General features: G+C 46.6%; 1 protein-coding gene across 19 annotated transcripts in view; it reads right to left on the minus strand.

The window, feature by feature from the left end:
* LOC109899695 (baculoviral IAP repeat-containing protein 6) overlaps nt 1-19,767 on the minus strand; it is a 140,948-nt gene that overhangs the window by 94,965 nt on the left and 26,216 nt on the right. For 15 of the 19 annotated variants that reach the window (XM_031835772.1, XM_031835762.1, XM_031835776.1 and 12 more), the window contains exons 4-19: nt 11,521-11,714; nt 11,247-11,367; nt 10,901-10,983; nt 9,012-9,234; nt 8,743-8,909; nt 8,581-8,639; nt 6,958-8,475; nt 6,217-6,366; nt 5,705-5,954; nt 5,207-5,367; nt 4,828-4,959; nt 4,493-4,624; nt 3,872-4,038; nt 3,359-3,492; nt 911-1,072; nt 87-218 (exon numbers count right to left, since the gene is read on the minus strand). In XM_031835772.1, the coding sequence (XP_031691632.1) occupies nt 87-218; nt 911-1,072; nt 3,359-3,492; nt 3,872-4,038; nt 4,493-4,624; nt 4,828-4,959; nt 5,207-5,367; nt 5,705-5,954; nt 6,217-6,366; nt 6,958-8,475; nt 8,581-8,639; nt 8,743-8,909; nt 9,012-9,234; nt 10,901-10,983; nt 11,247-11,367; nt 11,521-11,714 (3,785 nt within the window). The remainder of the gene's footprint in view (nt 1-86; nt 219-910; nt 1,073-3,358; nt 3,493-3,871; nt 4,039-4,492; nt 4,625-4,827; nt 4,960-5,206; nt 5,368-5,704; nt 5,955-6,216; nt 6,367-6,957; nt 8,476-8,580; nt 8,640-8,742; nt 8,910-9,011; nt 9,235-10,900; nt 10,984-11,246; nt 11,368-11,520; nt 11,715-19,767) is intronic. The other 4 variants (XM_031835768.1, XM_031835778.1, XM_031835763.1 and 1 more) reach the window with 3 other exon arrangements.

A 19,767-nucleotide genomic window follows, 5' to 3' on the forward strand; every position in this document is an offset into this window, starting at 1 on the left:
TACCACATCGCACAAGCATCGACAAGAGTATGAAAGAGTACGGGTCACGAAACGAAGTCGCAACATTCATGAAAAGCCTAACTCACCTAATACAAAGTGCAAGAAAGCGGGCGCATTTGTGGGCTATACTCCGTCCAGCCTCAAAAAAGCACACCCGCACAATATCGGTTAGCCGTTTCCTTGTTTTCGTCAGCATAGCCTCCTTTCCTTCTCTCAGGCTGGAAGGAAAACAAACAGAAAATGTTGATACGTGACCAAACACAGCACAGTGCTCCCTGCATCAGAATGATGATAATATCTCATCTCAGAGCCATATACATGCGCTAAAGGAACAACGGAAGAACGCGTCGTTGGAGGCCCTTCTAAATATCTGATCTAACAAAGGGGCAATTCATAAAAATTAAAAAAACGGTCACCATTTAAGTGTTCTCACAGGCAATGTGGTAACAAAAATTAGATTGATATATTTAGCTGCATAATATTTAGAAGTTGTCCTTTTAGGGATTCGAAAAAAAGATTCTGCTAAATGCTAACTCCTGTTTGTATAAGCTGGTAGCATAGCTAGCCATAAATATAAATCTGTGATGGAAGTTGATGCAGTTTTTATGTGTAACGCAGTTGATTGGTGACGATGTGGGGTTGACATTCATACAAGCATTATACTCTGATTTTTACCCTAACGTAGCGTTAAATACACAAACAATAGCCTAAAAGTATGCTAATTTTGAGGGGTGTCAATGAGGAGAGTCTGGATCCATCTCACATGGTGGTGGTAGGGGGGGGGGGGGGCGTGCGTGGCATGTCCATTATTTTGGTCGAATTCCAATGGCTTCTTTACTGCATGTAAAGAGTAGATAGACCTCAGAATCCCTATGAATATCGCATCCCACTTTCATCCTCTTAGCCCCACCTGCAGGGTCCGTTGGAATAGACTCCAGCCAGCCAGCAGAGGCAGTCCAGGATAAGGCTCTGGGAGTGCTCTGTGCCAGGGCCCTCATCTTCCCGCTTACACAGCCCGTTCAACAGCTTCTCATGGAAATCTGGGAACTGCAGCATGGCACAGCGCTGGACTCTGGAGTAGACAGACAAACAGAAGGATCAGTTAGTTCTCATGACAATGACATAATTCTTTTTTACTACAATAGTGTAACGAGTATCAAAACATGTCGGTTCTCGTAATATAAAACAAACGCTATCCGTCACATGCTTTATAAACAACAGGTATGGACTACCAGTGAAATGCTTACTTACGGGCCCTTCCCAACAATGCAGAGAGAAAGAAAATAGAGAAATAATAGAAAAGTAAAACAGGTAATAAAAGTAATAGATACACAATAAGTAACGATAACGTTGCTATATATATATATATATATATATATATATATAAGGGGTACCAGTACCGAGTCTGTGTGTAGCGTTACGAGGTAATTGAGGTAGATATGTACATACACTGAGTGTACAAAACATTAAGGACACCTGCTCTTTCCATGACAGACTGACCAGGTAAATCCAGGCGTAAGCTATGAACCCTTACCAATTTCAATTGTTAAAACCACTTCAAATCAGTGTAGATGAAGGGGAGAGGACGGGTTAAATTATGATTTGCAAGCCTTGAGACATGGATTGTGTATGTGTGCCATTCAGACGTTGAACGGTTAAGACAAGATTTGTAAGTGCCTTTGAACGGGTAAGGTTGCAGGTGCCAGGCACACCGGTTTGTGTCAAGAACTGTAACGCCGCTGGGTTTTTCACACTCAACAGCTTCCCGTGTGCGTCAAAAACAGTCCACCACTCAAAAGGACATCCAGCCAACTTGACACAACTGTGGTAAACACTGGAGTCAACATGGGCCAGCGTCCCTGTGGAACGCTTGACACCTTGTAGAGTCCATGCCCCAACGGATTGAGACTGTTCTGAGGGCAAAAGGGAGGGTGCAACTCAATATTAGGAAGGTGTCCTTAATGTTTTCTACTCTCAGTGTATAACTAGGAATAAAGTGACAGATCATAAACAGTAGCAGCAGCATATGTGATGAGTCAAAAATGCGAGTGCAAAAAAGGTCAAAGCAGGTAGTCCGGGTCGATATTTGTTTAACTAGTTAGATAACTATTTAACAGTCTTATGGCTTGGGAGAATAAGCTGTTCAGGGTCCTGTTGGTTCCAATCCTTGGTGCACCGGTACCCCTTGCCGTGCAGTAGCAGAGAGAACAGTCTATGACTTGGGTGGCTGGAGTCTGACATTTTGTGGGCCTTCCTCTGACACCGCCAGGTATAGAGGTCCTGGATGGTAGGGAGCTCGGCCCCAGTGATGTACTTGGTCGAACGCACTACCCTCTGTAGCGCCTTGCGGTCGGATGCCAAGCAGTTGCCATAACAAGCGTTAATGCAGCCAGTCAGGATGCTCTCAATGGTGCAGAGGTAGAACTTCGTGGATCTGAGGGCCCATGCAAAATATATTCAAAGAAGCATTGTTGTGCCCTCACCGCGACTGTGTTGGTGTGTTTGGATCATGATAGATCCTCTGTGATGTTTACACCGAGTAACTTGAAGCTCTTCGACCCGCTCCACTGCAGCCCCGTCCGTGTGAATGGGGGTGCGCTCGGCTCTCCGTTTCCTGTAGTCCATGATCAGCTCCTTTGTCTTGCCGACTTTGTCCTGGCACCAGATTGCCGTCTCATCGTCGGCGATCTGGCCTACCACTGTCGTGTCGTCGGCAAACTTAATCGTGGGTGGACAGAGAGTACAGGAGAGGACTAAGCACACACCCAGTGTTGAGGGTCAGCGTGGCGGATGTGTCGTTGCCTACCCTCACCACCTAGGATCCAGTTGAGGGAGGTGTCAGTACCAGGGTCCTTAGTGATGAACTTGGAGTGCACAATGGCATTGAACGCTGAGCTGTAGTCAATGAAAAGCATTGTCACGTAGGTGTTCCTTTTGTTGAAGCGGGAAAGGGCAGCGTGGAGTGCAATTGAGAATGCATCATCTGTGGATCTGTTGGGGCGGTAAGCGAATTGGAGTGGTGTCCAGTGTGTCTGGATGATGGGGTTGATGTGAGCCATAACCAGCCTTTCAAAGCATTTCATGAGTACAGATGTGAGTGCTACGGGGCGATAGTCATTTAGACAGGTTACCTTGGCATTCTTGGGCACAGGGACTATGGTGGTCTGCTTGAAATGTATGTAGGTATTACAAACTGGGAGAGGTTGAAAATGTCAGTGAAGACACTTGCCAGTTGGTCAGTGCATGCTCTGAGTATATACAGTGCAAGGTGAGAAAATAAAGCATTTGATTGAAGTGTTGGGATTCTACAATAGTTAAGTGTTTTGGTGACACAAAGGCACGAAGGAAAGCGCCAAACCTTTCTTTTGGTATGGACGTCTTCTTAAACCTTCTGATTGTGACGGACACCTCCTGGAGAAGGTCGCACCCTCGGAGGTTGTCAGGTTTCTTCGACTGAGCTGGAGAATCTGCTTTGGAAGTAGAGGCCTTTTCCTAAATGGGAGAGACAACCTATTTAAAAGAAACGGATAACAGTACGACACCAGAGGGGACCAAATTCTAGAGCTATAAACTAATGGAAAGAAAATGTCCTCCTTCAAGAATGGGATGTTGCTGGTATGAGGAAGCCACATCAGAGCAATTTGACACCTTCAACTTTTCACTGAGAACCTGGCAATGGCACTACTCTCCCACCAGATGGAGACAAAGGAGAAGGCTACAGTCAAGGCTATTCATGCAATCAACTTACACAACTCCATTACACAACTGCACCGTCAGTCAGAAATGCCTCAGGTGTGCAGAGAAAGACTCCCGAAATAAACAGCTTTGATGTAAAATTGCATTTGTTTTCCCAATGGTTTGCCCTCTGTACCTTGGTGGCCTGTGCCCTCTGCAGCAGGGTGGAGAGGGAATGGCCCTTGCTGCTCTGGGGCTTGGCAACGGGCATCCTCATCACCGGCCTGGGACTCTCCTCCATGCCCTTGTCGCTCACCGCCTTGATGTGCACCAGGAACGAGCGGTACTTGCCCCCGGCCATGCCTGCAGCGAGGGAGACAAACCAGCTGAAAAAATCTAACATACAATACGTACATAGACAGGGGGGAGAGGATTCACAGCAAAAAGTTCTGAGGAAACAAATGGCCATCAAATCAAATCTTATTGGTCACATACACATGGTTAGCAGATGTTATTGCGAGTGTAGCTTCTAGTTCCGACAGTGCAGCAATATCTAACAATTCCACAACTACCTAATACACACAAATCTAACTAAAGGAATGGAATAAGAATATACATTTAAATATACGGATGAGCAATGACAGAGCTGCATAGACAAGGTGCAATAGATCAAATCCAGTATATACATATGAGATGAGTGGCGTTATTATTAAAAGTGGCATTATTAAAGTGACTAGTCATCCATTTATTAAAGTGGCCAATGATTTCAAGTCTGTATGATTTCTTCAATGTGATTCGATGTTGCAGATACTGTTACCTTTGACCAGCTTGGGGCTGGTGAGGCTAAGCATCCCAGCGTGGCCTGAGAGGTCCAGACCACTTGCCAACCACACAGGACCACACAAGATATCCTCCTTATGGTCCTCTAGGAAGGTGCACAGCCTGGAGCCTGGACGGGGGAACAGCAATGTGATGAAACCTCCGCTTGGCTGAGGAACCCCTCGGATAGCTGCGTTACCCTCAGAATCAGCAATAACGCTAATCATCTACAATCTGGCGACGCAACCCACAATAATCAAGTGTCGAACACCGGCGGAGGAAAATACATCGGGTGTCTATCAACGCTGGCTGCCTGCCCCTGCAGCTCCCTACCTGGTGTCTCTTCGATGTCCATGAACTGGATGTCGTCTGTGAAGTCGTGCATAAGCGGCTGTCCGTTCCTCTCCCCGTTGGCATGGAGAACATGGGACAGGGGGAAGGAGATCTGTCTGTCAACTGCCGTCTCTGGAGAGAAAATGGTATGCATTTCTTTTGACGAATTGAGAGACGGTAGGCAGCAGAGGCAGACACGGACGTCTACAAATAAGACTAAAATGTGATGTCATGCATGATCATAAATGATATGGTCAAAATTCCCCTGCAAAAGGCTAGTTTCTCTACGGTAACCAGTCCTCCTGTTCATAGTATATGTTCCAGATACAGTCTTGTCAAAATTAGCCACGGCAACAGAGATCGTGGTGAGTGTCCTCACCATTGACCTTGCCCAGACCTGGGGCCTTGTTCTTCAGCAGGGTGATCTGGATCTGAGGAATGTTAGTGATGTTGGCATTCATGACGAACTTGAAGTCCACGTGGCCCACCATGCAGGCCTTGGGAAGGACCAGTTCAAACACATGCTCGTCCCAGCTGGAGCTACAACCCACAAGGAAAACATGGCCGCATTATTCACCTACACAAATAAGATTCTACTTTCTAGTCTTTAAAAGTCAACATATCCTAGGCTACTTTTGTTTTCCTTAGGAGCTTGAGAGGTTATGTCAACATAGAAGTTCAACGTTAAAAAGGAACATGTGGATGTCGTCCTCAATGAGGAATTCCTAGTGTGTGAGAACATACAAAATGTGCAGCCATTATCAAATAGTGTGTTTATGTATTAATGTGTGTGGCATTTGAGGACAAGACTTACAAGAAATGCCTCAGTGACTAAGTGCACACACCCCATAAGTATTCTACCCACACCCATACCCACCCTGTCACGCCCACACGTCCGTACCTGTCGCTCTGCAGCTTCCAGGTGCGTGTGTGCTGGGCGGCGTCTCCATGGTGCTGCTGGTGCAGATGCTGGGGGTGGCGGCGCTGCTGCTGCTCCTGCTGCACCTCCACCCAGCAGGGCGGCACCGTGGCCGAGAAGCGCGGCGTCAGCGTCTCGAAGCGTGTCAGCTCCACCAGCGACGTCAGGCTCTCCACGGCCAACGCTTGGTCCACCAGGAGGTCAACTCCTTACAGGGTGAGGAGGTTGGCAGAGTAAAATATTTAATAAAAATCACAGGATGTAAAGAACTTGATTGTGATTGAGGCTTTTTCACTGTCTGGACAGTATCATGTTGTCTATCAACATGTGCTTTCAATGGAAAGAAGGTTCCAATAAGCGACTCAGTTTTCTCACCACCTATTAAATAACCAACGAAGGTGAAAATGAGGGATGCAGACAGTTATTGAATGAGCAGAGACGTGAAGCGTAACGGGGTCTGCATCTCCTACCTGTGATCCCTGGGCTCGAGGGGTTGGACGAGGGCTTGGTCCCCTCCAACAGCTGTTCAGACCCCTTAGAAAGAGGTCCATCGACAAAAATGTCGGCGTCATCTATATCGTCGCACACACCTCCAATTTGAAGGAAGTGAAGTTCTCCACCTGGGGGGGGGGGGGGGGGGTTAGATGACAGTAAGACTGAAAACATTCTAAATATCAAAGAGATCCAAAAGTTACAGGTCCAAGAAGTAGGCTGAGAAAGTGGCCACCGACAACTGTCTCTTTGTTCTACCAAAGAGGAAAAGAAATTCCCCTTGAAAATCACTCATGCCTGCTACAAAATAAATATCTCTATATATTTTAAAATCATATTACAACTTGTTTCTTTTCCGCTTTCGTTGAAAGCCAGCCTGCAGCACAGACTGGAAAACAGCTTGGTGGACCAGACCGCGATACAAATGTTCATAGACAAATCTGACTCAGGGGGAAAAATTGAATATAAACTTCGGTATCAGCCCATCCCCCATCCCTACACCAAAATACCAGCCTCCAGGACTCGCTCAATGTCAGCCAAACACAGACGGCGTCACAGGTTATTTTTCTGCAGTCGTTTTCATTGTTGTATCATACATACTAAACGCATATCCAGATGTTGTGAGATACATTACAACTATTAAAAACTGTAAACATGATCTGCACCATCAAAACCTGGGGAAGAGATATTTCTAGCCTAGATTGTAGAGCCGTCCTCACCTTTAGTACAAGCGCAAAGGCGGTCAGTCCCGGAGCAGTAGGTGACTGCGACGAAAGGGTCAATCTCATCCACTATCCCGTCCTTCTTGGGCGGCTCCACTTTGGCCAGGACCTCCAAAGTGGACAGGTCCAGGATCATGATGTACCCTGCCTGAGTGGTGACCACCAGGTGGCCCAGTCCGACCACGTCCGCCTGCTTCACCTTGGTGCTGCTGGGAGCAGCTGTGCTGCTAGTACCAGTCCCTGGCCCACACCCGTGGCCGCAGCCGTTTTTAAGCCCACGCCGATGCGTCTCCTCCGGGGCCTCCTCGCTGTCGTCCTCCCTCCCGTCCAGCACGTCTGGCGGAAGCAGGATGAGGGAGGTGACGGCGTCCCGGGGGTCTCTGATGTGCTGCACCTTGACAGGCTCCTCCTCCAGAGTGACAATGCGGGTGGAGTAGTTAAGCTTGTAAAGGGCCAGATAGCCCCCACCGCCACAGCCTCCCAGGGGCCTGGACGGCTGTTGTCGCTGGTCAGGGGGGGGCAGGATGAGTGGGGTCTGAGGGGGAGAGGCGGAGGGAAGGGCCTCGTGGCCGTTGGCCAGTGTGGGCAGGGGCTGGAGCTCTCCCTTACGGCGGCTGCAGAGGGCTGAATGGAGGCGGTTAAGGTTGTTGAGGGCCTCCACCTGGTTGATGGCGCTGAGAGACTCCACAGAGCAGGGCTGTAGCCCCACCAGCAAGTGCACGCCGTCTGAACAGGGTGTGACGGAGTCCACATAGAGGTTCTCCTCCTCCAGCTGCTTGGGCAGCCGCAGACACTGCACCAGGGCTCCCGGCCGCGGCGCCAGCGAGCTCCACTTGTCCCCGTCCAGGGCGGCTAGGTTTGCGGCAGCGTCTGCAAACTGCTGGATGTAGGTGATGGGCGGGTCCTGGAGCAGCAGCTGCTCATGAGTGTCGAACTCCATCTCGATGATCTGCGGCACGGAGAAGCCCTCCTCGTGCAGCCCCTTGCTCATCAGATTGTTCATCTGGGCAAACACCTTGCCCGACGACTTCTCGTCCGACTCCTTGATGCTGTAGAGCAAGAGCACGGGCATAGTCCTGCGCACGGCAGGAGCGGCTGGGTTTGGCGAGCCCAGCTCCATGGGAGGTGGATTGCAGGTCTCCATCTCCACAGGCCCCTGGTCAGGCACGGCATGGGGGAGCTCGGGGCCCTGAGTCCTGAGGGGGCCGTCCATGGTGCGGCGGGCGGAGGGGGGTGGGGCGGCAAGCGGGGAGCCGGCGGCAGAGCGGTAGCTGAGCAGGCCTCCAGCCAGAAGGCAGGGGAAGGGAATGTTGTGGTGCTCCGCAGGCTTCTCCTTGGCCTTGTCGGCCTTGACCTGGGCCAGGGAAGGGTTGGCCCCCAGCTCCTCCAGGTCCTTGACGGTGTCCTCTAGCACGCTGGCCACCACCTCCCACTGGAGCTTCTCTGGCTGCTGAAGGAGGCTGAGTGCTGTCACGCCCAAGCTCACCTCCATGCTCTCCCTTTGGGACGGGTGGCCTGGGAACAGGAGGGGACAAAAATAAAATGCGATAGCTCAACTTACGGATACCTCGAAAGTCTACGGAGCAAAAGAGTAACAAGATTTGAAGAGCGGCTTCATACCGGTCACCGACTCTGATCTGGAATGCTCTTCACTGTCGGAGTCCTCCAACTGATCGTCACTGGCAGAGAAAGAAACAAAAACACATTTCCTCTTTTACACGCACTTAACACCATTGAAACTTTCATTGACTCAGTACATAGAATAGGTGTGTCCAGTAGTACCTGTCCCCCTCTAGTTTTGGTATGTCTGAGCAGCTGGAGGAGTCCTCTAGCCAGGCTAAGGTGGGCCTCCTGGACTCCTGGGTCCCCAGGGCCAGCTCGCTCCCAGACAGAATCAGCTGCCTCAGGATGGCCGGGTCATAGGGGTTGATTTCAAATTTCAAGTGCACCTGAGAGGAACACAAAACATCATGAATCAACAAATCACATTTACAAACATTAGTAATATCCTTACGCACATAGATTAATGCATTCATGCTGCACAGCCTTACCTTCATGAGCTTGGACAAGTCCCAGATGCAGATCTTGCCACGCTTGGTGGCGGCTGCCAGGAAGTGTGGGCAGCTGCCGAAGCCGTAGCAGGCGATCTTATCTGAGCCATCAGGGGTGGGGAACTGTGCAGGGCTGGTGGCCAGCGTGACGGACAGGGGCACGTTCTGGGTGTGCTCACCCTTCACAAATGGACAGTTGGGGGAATGTCGCTCGTGCTCAGACCTGACGGGAAGGCCGGGGCGTGATCATTATGTTGAGAGGTAAATAAATGTGCGATCTGAAGGTTGTGGTGTATTTATGTGTACAGTGCATTCTGACTCCTTCACTTTTTCCACATTTTGTTATGTCACAGCCTGATTCTAAAATGTATTAAAATAATGACAAAGTGAAAACAGGTTTAGAAATGTTAGCAAATGTATAAAAAAAAAAAAAAACAGAAATACCATATTTACTTAAGTATTCACACCCTTTGCTACGAGACTCGAAATTAAACTCAGGTGCATCCTGTTTCCATTGATCATTCATGAGATGTTTCTACAACTTGATTGGAGTCCACCTGTGGTAAATTCAATTAATTTGGACATGATTTGGAAAGGCACACACCTGCCTATATAAGGTCCCACAGTTGACAGTGCATGTCAGAGCAAAAACAAAATTCATGAGGTCAAAGGAATTGTCCGTAGAGCTCCAAGACAGGATTGTATCAAGGCAGAGATCTAGGGAAGGGTACCAAAACATTTCTACGGCATTGAAGTTCCAAGAACAGTGGCTTCCATCAATCTTAAATGGAAGTTTGGAACCTCCAAGAGTCTTGCTAGATCTGGCCACCCAGCCAAACTGAGCAGTCAGGGGAGAAGGGCCTTGGTCAGGGAGGTGACCAAGAACCTGACGGTCACTCTGACAGAGCTCCAGAGTTCCTCTGTGGAGATGGTTGTCCTTCTGGAAGGTTAACCATCTCCGCAGCACTCCAATCAGACCTATAATGTAGAGTGGCCAAACAGAAGCCCCACCTCAGTAAAAGGCACATGACAGCCCGCTTGGAGTTTGCCAAAAAACACCTAAAGCCTCTCTGACCATGAGAAACGAGATTCTCTGGTCTGATGAAACCAAGACTGAACTCCTTGGCCTAAATGCAAAGCGTCACATCTGGAGGAAACCTGGCATCATCCCTACGGTTAAACATAGTGGTGGCAGCATCTGACTGTGGGGATGTTATTCAGTGGCAGGGACTAGGAGGATCGAGGGAAAGATGAACGAAGCAAACTACAGAGGGATCATTGATGGAAACCTGCTCCAGAGCGCTCAGGTCCTCAGACTGGGGCGAAGGTTCACCTTCCAACAGGACAATGACCCTAAGCACACAGCCAAGACAATGCAGGAGTGGCTTCGGGACAAGTCTCTGAATGTCCTTGAGTGGCCCAGCCAGAGGCCGGACTTGAATCTGATCGAACATCTCTGGAGAGACCTGAAAATAGTTGTGCAGTGATGCTCCCCATCCAACCTGACAGAGCTTGAGAGGAATGGGAGAAACTCCAAATACAAGTGTGCCAAGCTTGTTTGGTCATACCCAAGAAGACACAAGGCTGTAATCGCTGACAAAGGTGCTTCAACAAAGTACTGCGTAAAGGGTCTGAATACTTCAAATGTGATAGTTTTCATATATATATATATATATATATATATATATATATATATATATATATATATATATATATATATACACATTTGCAACAACAAAAAAGGTTTTAGCTTTGTCATTATAGGGTATTTGATGGGGTTGATTTTTTGTTTTTTTAAATCTATTTTAGAATAAGGCTGTAATGTAACAAAATGTGGAATAAGTCAAGGGGTCTGAATACTTTCCAAATGCACAGTATGTGTCACTCACCATGGTTCATCTGTGGGCTCCCAACACACTAGGCAGACACTGCATGTGAAACACATGGCCCTGTCATCACCGGTGGAGGCAGGCTGCAGAGGGAACGAAGAGAGAGAAGGCATTTCCAAACAGTGAGGAACTCCAAGTCAAGTACTAATCTATTACACTTTATGAACAGCAATAAATATATTTTATACTGCGTCAGCAATAGTGTGCCATACAGCAACGTGTCTGTCAAACAGCATGCAAACTTGTGTGCATGCATGATAAACATGTAATTGGAGGATGAAATAGTAAATAAATTAATATGTAAGTATTTTAGAGACAGAGAGCTGATGGGAGACGGTGTCCTTACACTGCCTACCTGGTGGTAAAATCCTGCTTGGGCCATAGGGTCAGGCTGTGCCCACCTGTACCCGGCGTGGGGCCATGACATGAACGTTTCTCTCCTATTGGCTTCACTGTACATTAATGATCTGAAAGACAGACAGCAAGAGTCAATACCTTATTAATTCAGAAAAGACGGCAAAACATAAAATTGGTAATGGAGAGATAAAAGTTAATTCAGTGATTTTCACGCCTCTGTGGTGCACGGTGAGGTTTGTCATGGTTGTCAAGGTCCTGCTCACCTATCTACAGAGCGCCCTGGGCCCACCCCCAGCTCAGGCCGTGCGCTTGGTAAGAGGTAGGAGAGTCTGTCCATTATGAACGAGGCCACAGACAAGGCAGCGACATTCTGGTTTATCTTCTTCAGCTCATTCACGATGGCACTGGCGACCAACTTTAGCACATGGTGTGGAAGATGGAACGTCACTGTTGCCCACTGGAGAGGGAGAGAGCGACAGACAGCGTTAGGGAAGGAGAGAGAAGGGTGTCCCTTCCGTGTGTCATTTTAGTAATACTGCATCTCTTCCCTGTTGGTACAGCAGATAAAAGTATACAACCAGGGTTCGCCCAAATTCACATATATTATACAATGTATGCCATTCTGTGACAAGTCACTGGGAAAGTGAAAAGGCAAATCCAGCAGTGGAAACTGCAAATACCAGGCCTTGGTCCTGCATTGGATTTGCAAGGGGAGTGTATTTATTTTGATACAGAAAACATTCACCACATAGCAAGCTAAAGCAATGGGTGCTAAATGAAATGGGGCAATACAATTATCTTGATGTAACAGAGTGCAGGTTGGCACTCTGACGGCCAGTAGAGTGGATTCTTCTGCCCTGGTTCTCAGCAATGGAACCAGGGCTAAAACATGTGCATGAGTAGAAACCTGTGAGAGTCATGTGTTGGGTCACTCACTGGTTATAGAACAACATATACTGTTACAGACATCACTTTTAAATAAGACTGAACGAGTAGGTCACCCAGTCCTGTGTGAGGGAGGCAGGGCTGTTCCAGACAACAAAACAAAAGATCTTGGTCGACCTGTTCTACATTTTTAAACGTATTTTTTCATATATTTTTTTATATATTTTTTATTTAACCTTTATTTAACCAGGTAGGCTAGTTGAGAACAAGTTCTAATTTGCAACTGCGACCTGGCCAAGATAAAGCATAGCAGTGTGAACAGACAACACAGAGTTACACATTGAGTAAACAATGAACAAGTCAATAACACAGTAGAAAGAAAAAGAGGGGGAGTCTATATACATTGTGTGCAAAAGGCATGAGGAGGTAGGCGAATAATTACAATTTTGCAGATTAACAGTGGAGTGATAAATGATCAGATGGTCATGTACAGGTAGAGATACTGGTGTGTAAAAGAGCAGAAAAGTAAATAAATATAAACAGTATGGGGATGAGGTAGGTAAAAATGGGTGGGCTATTTACCAATAGACTATGTACAGCTGCAGCGATCGGTTAGCTGCTCAGATAGCTGATGTTTGAAGTTGGTGAGGGAGATAAAAGTCTCCAACTTCAGCGATTTTTGCAATTCGTTCCAGTCACAGGCAGCAGAGAACTGGAACGAAAGGCGGCCAAATGAGGTGTTGGCTTTAGGGATGATCAGTGAGATACACCTGCTGGAGCGCGTGCTACGGATGGGTGTTGCCATCGTGACCAGTGAACTGAGATAATGCGGAGCTTTACCTAGCATGGACTTGTAGATGACCTGGAGCCAGTGGGTCTGGCGACGAATATGTAGCGAGGGTCAGCCGACTAGAGCATATAAGTCGCAGTGGTGGGTGGTATACGGTGCTTTAGTGACAAAACGGATGGCACTGTGATAAACTGCATCCAGTTTGCTGAGTAGAGTATTGGAAGCTATTTTGTAGATGACATCGCCGAAGTCGAGGATCGGTAGGATAGTCAGTTTTACTAGGGTAAGTTTGGCGGGGTGAGTGAAGGAGGCTTTGTTGCGGAATAGAAAGCCGACTCTAGATTTGATTTTCGATTGGAGATGTTTGATATGAGTCTGGAAGGAGAGTTTACAGTCTAGCCAGACACCTAGGTACTTATAGATGTCCACATATTCAAGGTGGGAACCATCCAGGGTGGTGATGCTGGTCAGGCGTGCGGGAGCAGGCAGCGAACGGTTGAAAAGCATGCATTTGGTTTTACTAGCGTTTAAGAGCAGTTGGAGGCCACGGAAGGAGTGTTGTATGGCATTGAAGCTCGTTTGGAGGTTAGATAGCACAGTGTCCAAGGACGGGCCGGAAGTATATAGAATGGTGTCGTCTGCGTAGAGGTGGATCAGGGAATCGCCCGCAGCAAGAGCAGCATCATTGATATATACAGAGAAAAGAGTCGGCCCGAGGATTGAACCCTGTGGCACCCTCATAGAGACTGCCAGAGGACCGGACAGCATGCCCTCCGATTTGACACACTGAACTCTGTCTGCAAAGTAATTGGTGAACCAGGCAAGGCAGTCATCCGAAAAACCGTGGCTACTGAGTCTGCCGATAAGAATATGGTGATTGACAGAGTCGAAAGCCTTGGCAAGGTCGATGAAGACGGCTGAATAGTACTGTCTTTTATCGATGGCGGTTATGATATCGTTTAGTACCTTGAGCGTGGCTGAGGTGCACCCGTGACCGGCTCGGAAACCAGATTGCACAGCGGAGAAGGTACGGTGGGATTCGAGATGGTCAGTGACCTGTTTGTTGACTTCGCTTTCGAAGACCTTAGATAGGCAGGGCAGGATGGATATAGGTCTGTAACAGTTTGGGTCCAGGGTGTCTCCCCCTTTGAAGAGGGGGATGACTGCGGCAGCTTTCCAATCCTTGGGGATCTCAGACGATATGGAAGAGAGGTTGAACAGGCTGGTAATAGGGGTTGCGACAATGGTGGCAGATAGTTTCAGAAATAGAGGGTCCAGATTGTCAAGCCCAGCTGATTTGTACGGGTCCAGGTTTTGCAGCTCTTTCAGAAGATCTGCTATCTGGATTTGGTTAAAGGAGAACCTGGAGAGGCTTGGGCGAGGAGCTGCGGTTGCTAGCTTAGATTGTAGGACTGCCGGGGTGTTAAGCATATCCCAGTTTAGGTCACCTAACAGAACAAACTCTGAAGCTAGATGGGGGGCAATCAATTCACAAATGGTGTCCAGGGCACAGCTGGGAGCTGAGGGGGGTCGGTAGCAGGCGGCAACAGTGAGAGACTTATTTCTGGAGAGAGTAATTTTCAAAATTAGTAGTTCGAACTGTTTGGGTATGGACCTGGAAAGTATGACATTACTTTGCAGGCTCTCTCTGCAGTAGACTGCAACTCCTCTCCCCTTGGCAGTTCTATCTTGACGGAAGATGTTATAGTTGGGTATGGAAATCTCAGAATTTTTGGTGGCCTTCCTGAGCCAGGATTCAGACACGGCAAGGACATCAGGGTTAGCAGAGTGTGCTAAAGCAGTGAGTAAAACAAACTTAGGGAGGAGGCTTCTGATGTTGACATGCATGAAACCAAGGCTTTTTTCAATCACAGAAGTCAACAAATGAGGGTGCCTGGGGACATGCAGGGCCTGGGGTTACCTCCACATCACCCACGGAACAGAGGAGGAGTAGTATGAGGGTGCGGCTAAAGGCTATCAAAACTGGTCGCCTAGAGCGTTGGGGACAGAGAATAAAAGGAGCAGATTTCTGGGCATGGTAGAATATATTCAGGGCATAATGCGCAGACAGGGGTATGGTGGGGTGCGGGTACAGCGGAGGTAAGCCCAGGCACTGGGTGATGATGAGAGAGGTTGTATCTCTGGACATGCTGGTTGTAATGGGTGAGGTCACCGCATGTGTGGGAGTTGGGACAAAGGAGGTATCAGGGGTATGAAGAGTGGAACTAGGGGCTCCATTGTAAACTAAAACAATGATAACTAACCTGAACAACAGTATACAATATTGACATATTGAGAGAGACATACAGCGAGGCATACAGTAATCACAGGTGTTGAATTGGGAGAGCTAGCTAAAACAGTAGCTAAAACAGTAGGTGAGAGAACAACAGCTAATCAGCTAGCACAACAACAGCAGGTAAAATGGCGTTGACTAGGCAGGGAGGGTCGGATTAACTACACACAGAGCCTGAGTGCGGCTGGGGCCGACAGATAAAACATAAACAAGCAGAATGGAGTACCGTGATTAATGGACAGTCCAGCACGCATCAGCTATGTAGCCAAGTGATCAGTGTCCAGGGGGCAGCGGTGGATGGACTGGCGAGTGTTATCCAGGTTTTAAAAAACTGTCTGGCTGTGCAGAAGGTAAAAGGTAAAAGCCGCTAGCAGTGGCTAACAATGACTAAATAGCTTGTAGCTAGTTAGCTGGTTAGCTTCTGGGAGGTTCTTGAGTGTGTTCAAAAAAATTTAAATAATAGCGATTCCGTATCACATTGGGTGAGGCAGGTCACCGGAAGGTATAAACAAATTAAAAATCGAAAAGAAATAGAAAGTAAATATAGGTCCAGTGAGTGTTTGGGCCTCGGCGATTCAGACGGTTAGCAGGCCTGTGCTAACAAGCTAACAGTTAGTAGGCCGGGGCTAAACAAGTTAGCAGTTAGCGGACCGGGGCTAAACAAGGTAGCAGTTAGCGGACCGGGGCTAAACAAGCTAGCAGTTAGCAGGCCGAATTAGCAAGCTAGGAGATAGCAAGGGCTAGAAAGTTAGCCTTTGGGGGACGTCGCGATGGGGTGAGTCTGTTTATTCCTCTTCATGCGGTGACATCGATAGACCAGTCGGGGATCCGGATATTGTAGCCCAGGAGTATGCTTCGGTGGTAGCACAGGAGCTCTGGCCGGGCTAGCTTCAAGCTAAGTGGGTGGAAACGCAAGCCAGGAGTAATCATCCGGGGTTGCGGTTAGCTAGTTGTGAAGATCCAGCTGAAAATGTTCCGTTTGCGGTGGGAATACGGGGATAAAAAAAATAATAGGTCCGTTATGCTCTGGTTAGAGTCGCGTTGTTCGAACTGGCGAGAGCTTTCCGAGCTAAAGGTTAGCTGATGACCGGTTAGCTGAAGACCGCTAGCAATGGTTTGCTGACTGATAGCTGGTAGTTAGCTGGCTAGCTTCAGGTGAGGGGTTCCGGATCCGAAGTAAATGTAAATACTTTAGAAAAAAATAGCTACATTGGGTGAGGCGGGTTGCAGGAGAGTATTTAGAAGTTGAGGTTTAGCAAAATGTTTTAAAAGATATGCGAAGAAAAATATGTTTTTGAAAAAACGATATATACAAGGGACACGACAAGACGTCTGACTGCTACGCCATCTTGGAATTGATGGAATTTTGCTTAAAATCAAAAATCAACTATAAATATTTTTTTCTTAAGCTTTATTTAACTAGCAAGTCAGTTAAGAACAAATTCTTATTTACAATGACGGCCTACCGGGGAACCGTGGGTAAACTGCCTTGTTCAGGGGAAGAACGACAGATTTTTACCTTCGCAGCTTGGGGATTCGATCTAGCAACCTTTCGGTTACTGGCCCAACGCTCTAACCACTAGGTCACCTGCTGCCTAATATATGCACTGAGCTTGTCTAATGCTTTAAGAGCTCTGTTAGATGAAATAATTAAGACAAGTGACTAGAGGGAGTCCGAATGCAATTGATTTGATTGTGCCTGGCTCAAACTTGCTGTGCTGTGAAAAAAAAAAAAAAGACTAGCACCCATTGTCTCCTCCCTGGTGCAGCGACTACCACAGAAGTGTTTATCGCGCCGTCCATGTTGCTGTAGCAGCAATATAATCACAGCCATTTCTGACTAAAAAGTTGTTACCGAAATCCTTCTTGCATAGGAAAAACACTCCCTATTCCCTCAATAATCCTTGCTCTCTTTACATGACATGTATACATCGCATGCACGTGACCAATAGGGCCTGTCCTATAGCGTATCATAATCACATCAATACATTGGTTACAACAAACTCCAACACTAACATGTGAAATGTGAAAAATAAACTCAAAAACGGGGGAATGTTCACAGGTTGCTCAGGAGGTAAAGGGCAAGTGAGATGTGTGGAATAAATGTGACTAGTTGTGGAAAATACTGGAGATCAATAAAATAAAAAAATTTAGGGGCAAGCGCTGCATGCATATTATGTGTTCCAAAGAGGTGCTGTATCGATTACAATATAGTTTCCAACCATTTGGAACAGTGTAAACACTGGATAAATTAAGCATAGAGTGTTATAATTATTTTTGTAAATCCTTTATTATTAAAAACCAGTCGCATGCATTTGTGAATGCAATTACTGAAATGGAACGGTTCAGTTATAGTTTAAGTTAATTATTCAATGGTTGCGTTATTTTAATTTAAAATGCTTGATTGCATTTCACATCATTAAATGACTCGTATGCTGTGTGATGACATGAACGAATTAATGACTGACAAAGTAGCCTATATAAGTATTGGCATATATGCCTAAGTTAGTTAAGGTATTAAGACTAAAAAGAGGATGTGCTCTTAGGCCTACAGTTCAATGATAGTTATACAAGGCTGCTATACTAAGTCTACTAATGCTAACGAAATTACTTATTATAATGATAATAACAAAAAGGAGATCAAGAAAGAGGGTTATTATTATTATTACGGATGCATGATATATCGGTGAACATATCGGAATCGGATGATATTAGCTAAAAAAATAACATCGGCCCGATGTCTTGTTCAACGCCGATGGTTTTTCACAATGTCAAAGCTGACGTGCTGTATCTATATAACATCGGTACATGACGTAATGGCGCCACAAAAAAGTTGGCGCTACACATTCAACACAGCATTCCTAAACGAGCCCACAATTACTTACACAGTAATATCGTCACTGCTATTAGCAGTGGACCAGCGATATCAGCCCCATGAGCATGCCGAGTCTGACAGCAGTGGGTCGTCGAGGATTTTGTACTGAGGAAAGTAGTATTGCCTCTGTCATGGCATTGAAATGCCCGCTGAACAAAACTGCCGACAGGCTGTGAACAAGCAATTGGGTGGCATTCTCGCTTTACTGTGTCGCAACCATGCTCGATGCTAAGTACAAGAACCGCTATTTCGATGCAGACAAGAAAAACAGGGTTTACATGAAATGTTACATACACAGCTGGACAAGATGGAAATGGACATAGTGACCGTGCGCACCAAGGAAGAGAGGCCACGGACAGACAGTGCTGAAACTTCACTGCTTGACATGCATGATGAAATCCTGGTTGAAATATGAAACGACTGAACAAATTAACGTAACAGCATAGCAAGTAAGTGAAAGAAATAGGTTTTGATTATGTTTTACTGGTAATGGGTTACAGCGTTGGACTAGTAACCGGAAGGTTGCAAGTTCAAACCCCCGAGCTGACAAGGTACAAATCTGTCGTTCTGCCCCTGAACAGGCAGTTATCCCACTGTTCCCAGGCCATCATTGTAAATAAGAATTTGTTCTTAACTGAATTTCCTGGTTAAATAAAAGGTTAAAAAAAAAATTAAAAAAAAGTTTTAAATGGGGACATATGTAAATGCCAAAAACAACACTGGACCAATTGTGTGTTGCCCTGTGGGACTCCCAATCACAGTCGAATGTGACAACGTGCCTGGATTGGAACCAGAAACTGTAGTAACGCCTCTTACACTGAGATGCAGTGCCTTAGACCGCTGCGTCCGTGTGTGTTAACTATTGAACTGTACTAGAATGCTGAAAAGGCCGCTTAAATTGTAAATATCGGTATCGTTTTTTTGGGCAAGGAAAATAACGGATATCGGCCAAAAATGTAATATCAGTGCATCCCTATAAATATACATTTGACCATTTGGAACAGTGTAAACACTATATAAATCATCCTTTTTTTTTTTTTTGTAATACCAGAGGCGCAGTTCTAATGAAAAAAATGTATTAGAGCATAGCAAATATAAAAACAGCAGCCAAACAAATACTGAAACACGCAACACAAGCAGGGTGTGTCTCGTTTCTCTTGATACAGTACATATGGATGATTTATAAAGCCAGGCACATTTAACAGTTAGGCTTTTGATTATAGATCTAATTAAGTTGGGGTTTCCTCTCTCCTCACTTTTCTTAGACAATAAGACAAGGGCTGTTTTCTCATCTCTTCAATCTGCTGTTGCCTCCGCCACATCGTTCTCAACACCAACATGCTGGTTAACTTTGCTATAATGCACATAGCAACAAGGTGTAGGACAAGGCGCCAAACACAACTCACGGGTGTTTCAGAACCGTATATTTTTTTGTTGGTTTGCTACTGCTCAACTAACGAAATTGCGATCTACCTTTCGATTACTGGCCCAATGCTCTTAGCCGCCCGTCTTAAAAGGCACAGTGCAGTCAAAAACATTCCACACTGAGGTTGGAATAATATGGTCAAATTTTGAAAATGACGATAATGCCCTTTTAGTATAAGAGCTGTTTGAAAATACCGCCTGAAATCTCAGCCTGTTTTGGCGGGAGGAAGTTCTGGCCTTCC

This window comes from Oncorhynchus kisutch, linkage group LG11, assembly GCF_002021735.2.
Source record: "Oncorhynchus kisutch isolate 150728-3 linkage group LG11, Okis_V2, whole genome shotgun sequence".
In the NCBI taxonomy this organism is placed as follows: Eukaryota; Metazoa; Chordata; class Actinopteri; order Salmoniformes; family Salmonidae; genus Oncorhynchus; species Oncorhynchus kisutch.